This window comes from Periophthalmus magnuspinnatus, chromosome 4 (assembly GCF_009829125.3).
Source record: "Periophthalmus magnuspinnatus isolate fPerMag1 chromosome 4, fPerMag1.2.pri, whole genome shotgun sequence".
In the NCBI taxonomy this organism is placed as follows: Eukaryota; Metazoa; Chordata; class Actinopteri; order Gobiiformes; family Gobiidae; genus Periophthalmus; species Periophthalmus magnuspinnatus.
The window spans coordinates 33186312-33188681 of record NC_047129.1 but is presented as its reverse complement, the minus strand read 5'-3'; the positions used below and the strand labels follow the sequence as shown (position 1 = coordinate 33188681).

Sequence of the window (2370 nt, the reverse complement as noted above, 5' to 3'; positions counted from 1 at the left end):
TCTGTACTGGGTCCGGTCCTGTTCACACTTTAGGTTTTATCATTAGAAAACACGGCGTTAACTTCCTCGGCTGACGACACAGAGCTGCACTCATCAGGTCAAAGGTCACTGTTCTAGGCCCCAAAGGTCTGTGAGACTCTCCATCTGACCAGAGTCACACTGGACAGGGTCAGCGTGGCCTCCAGCTCCACCGAGAGGAACCTCAAGAGTCTTTGACCAACAGACTCGCCGCACAAACCAGGCCTGGAGAACAGACGTCACACGCCCGAGTAACATCACCAAAGTCAGAAAAGTCTCCCCCAAAAGCGACACTGAAAAACACATCCATACATTTGTTAGATCAAGTCTCGATTACTGTCTGTCCCCTCGAGCCTCGTGGACAAAAAATGTCTATAAAAGGTTTTAACTGGTTCAAAATGTACGTCAGGAAGTAAAAGAAGAGGAAAACACATCGCCCCAGAGCTGGAGTCTCTGGCTTCTGTCAAGTTTAGAATTACATTTAAAGTTTTCTCTGGTTAAATACAGAATTAATAAATAAAATAAAGAGTCTCTACACTAAAGAACAGTCTTAAAACTTTCCTCTTTGAATGAACTTAAGTCCAGTCCAGTTTGGGGCAGAAATAAACCCACAGTTTTACCCGAGCTGCTTCAGGAGGTGCGGTCGTCATGGTAACACACTCCCCTCTGTGTCCTGTCGCTTTCCCCGTCACCTACAGTCACCGTCCCGCTCACCTGGATGTCGTTCCTTGTGCCCCTCTCCTCTGGGACTGCAGCTGTGTCAGATGCCCTCCCACTGCCCGTCCTGTGACCCCCCGTGTCCTCACAGCTGGACGACCCCCGTCCTCTGTCTGCAGTGGACTCAGATCTCAGCTTTATGATCTCAAATGGATGTGTCTCAGCCCACAGGAGGGTTCTGTCCTTGCAGAGAAGACGGGGGGCGCTCTGGAGGTGCTCTGGGGTGCTCTGGAGGTGCTCTGGAGGCGCTCTGGGGGGTCGCTCTGGGGGCGCTCTGGAGGTGCTCTTGGGGCACTCTGGAGGTGCTCTATGGGTGCTCTGGAGTGCTCTGGGGGGTCGCTCTTGAGGCGCTCTGAGGGTGCTCTGTGGGTGCTCTGGGGACGCTCTGGGGGTGCTCTGGAGGTGCTCTGGGGACGCTCTGGGGGTGCTCTGGAGGTGCTCTGGGGACGCTCTGGAGGCGCTCTGGGGATTGCTCTGGAGGTGCTCTTGGGGTACTCTGTGGGTGCTCTGGGGTGCTCTGGGGATGCTCTGGGGTCGCTCTGGGGGGTCGCTCTGTGGGTGCCATGGGGACGCTCTGGGGAGGGTTTGGAGGTGCTCTTGGGGTGCTCTGGGGTGCACTGTGGGTGCTCTGGAGGTGCACTGTGGGTGCTCTGGGGGTGGTCTGGGGTGCTCTGAGGGCGCTCTGGGGGGGGTTTGGAGGTGCTCTGGGGTGCTCTGTGGGTGCTCTGGGGTGCTCTTGGGGTGCTCTGGAGGTGCTCTGTGGGTGCTCTGGAGGTGCTCTGTGGGTGCTCTGTGGGTGCTCTGGGGTGCTCTGGGGGATGCTCTGGGGTGCTCTGTGGGTGCTCTGGGGTGTTCTGTGTGTGCTCTGGGGTGCTCTGGGGGTGGTCTGGGGTGCTCTGGAGGTGCTCTGGAGGTGCTCTGTGGGTGCTTTGGAGGTGCTCTGGGGGTGGTCTGGGGTGCTCTGGAGGTGCTCTGGAGGTGCTCTGTGGGTGCTCTGGAGGTGCTCTGGGGGTGGTCTGGGGTGCTCTGGAGGTGCTCTGTGGGTGCTCTGGAGGTGCTCTGGGGGTGGTCTGGGGTGCTCTGGAGGTGCTCTGGGGTGCTCTGGAGGTGCTCTGTGGGTGCTCTGTGGGTGCTCTGGAGGTGCTCTGGGGGTGGTCTGGGGTGCTCTGGAGGTGCTCTGTGGGTGCTCTGGAGGTGCTCTGGGGGTGGTCTGGGGTGCTCTGGAGGTGCTCTGTGGGTGCTCTGTGGGTGTTCTGTGGGTGCTCTGGAGGTGCTCTGTGGGTGCTTTGGAGGTGCTCTGGGGGTGGTCTGGGGTGCTCTGGAGGTGCTCTGGGGGTGGTCTGGGGTGCTCTGGAGGTGCTCTGGGGTGCCCTGTGGGTGCTCTGGGACATGTCTCTCTCAAACATCCCTCGTGTTTATGTTTTGTTGTGAACAGTTGAAGCCTCAGTATTTACACTGTACACATCTGCGCACGAGGCGTCCTCACGTCACTCCGCCGTCGTCATGACAACGCAGCGGTCCGGAGCGACTGGCAGGGGGCGGGGCTTGTCTCCGGGCGACGTCCCTGATTGGACCAGAGCCGCGGGCGAGGACGTCAGCCTTTATAAAGAGCAGCGTCTGTGCGTAATCAGCCGT

At 58.9% G+C, this 2370-nt stretch overlaps 1 protein-coding gene across 1 annotated transcript; it reads right to left on the bottom strand.

The window, feature by feature from the left end:
• Positions 1-872: 872 nt before the first annotated feature.
• LOC117369930 (uncharacterized) lies at positions 873-2141 on the bottom strand. The gene has a single exon (XM_033965274.1). The coding sequence runs from the start codon at positions 2139-2141 to the stop codon at positions 873-875; it is 1269 nt and encodes a 422-aa protein (XP_033821165.1).
• Positions 2142-2370: the final 229 nt, after the last annotated feature.

Bases quoted from the DNA above. Each gene is read 5' to 3' on its own strand.
- LOC117369930 (XM_033965274.1), bottom strand. From the start codon at position 2,141: ATGTTTGAGAGAGACATGTCCCAGAGCACCCACAGGGCACCCCAGAGC.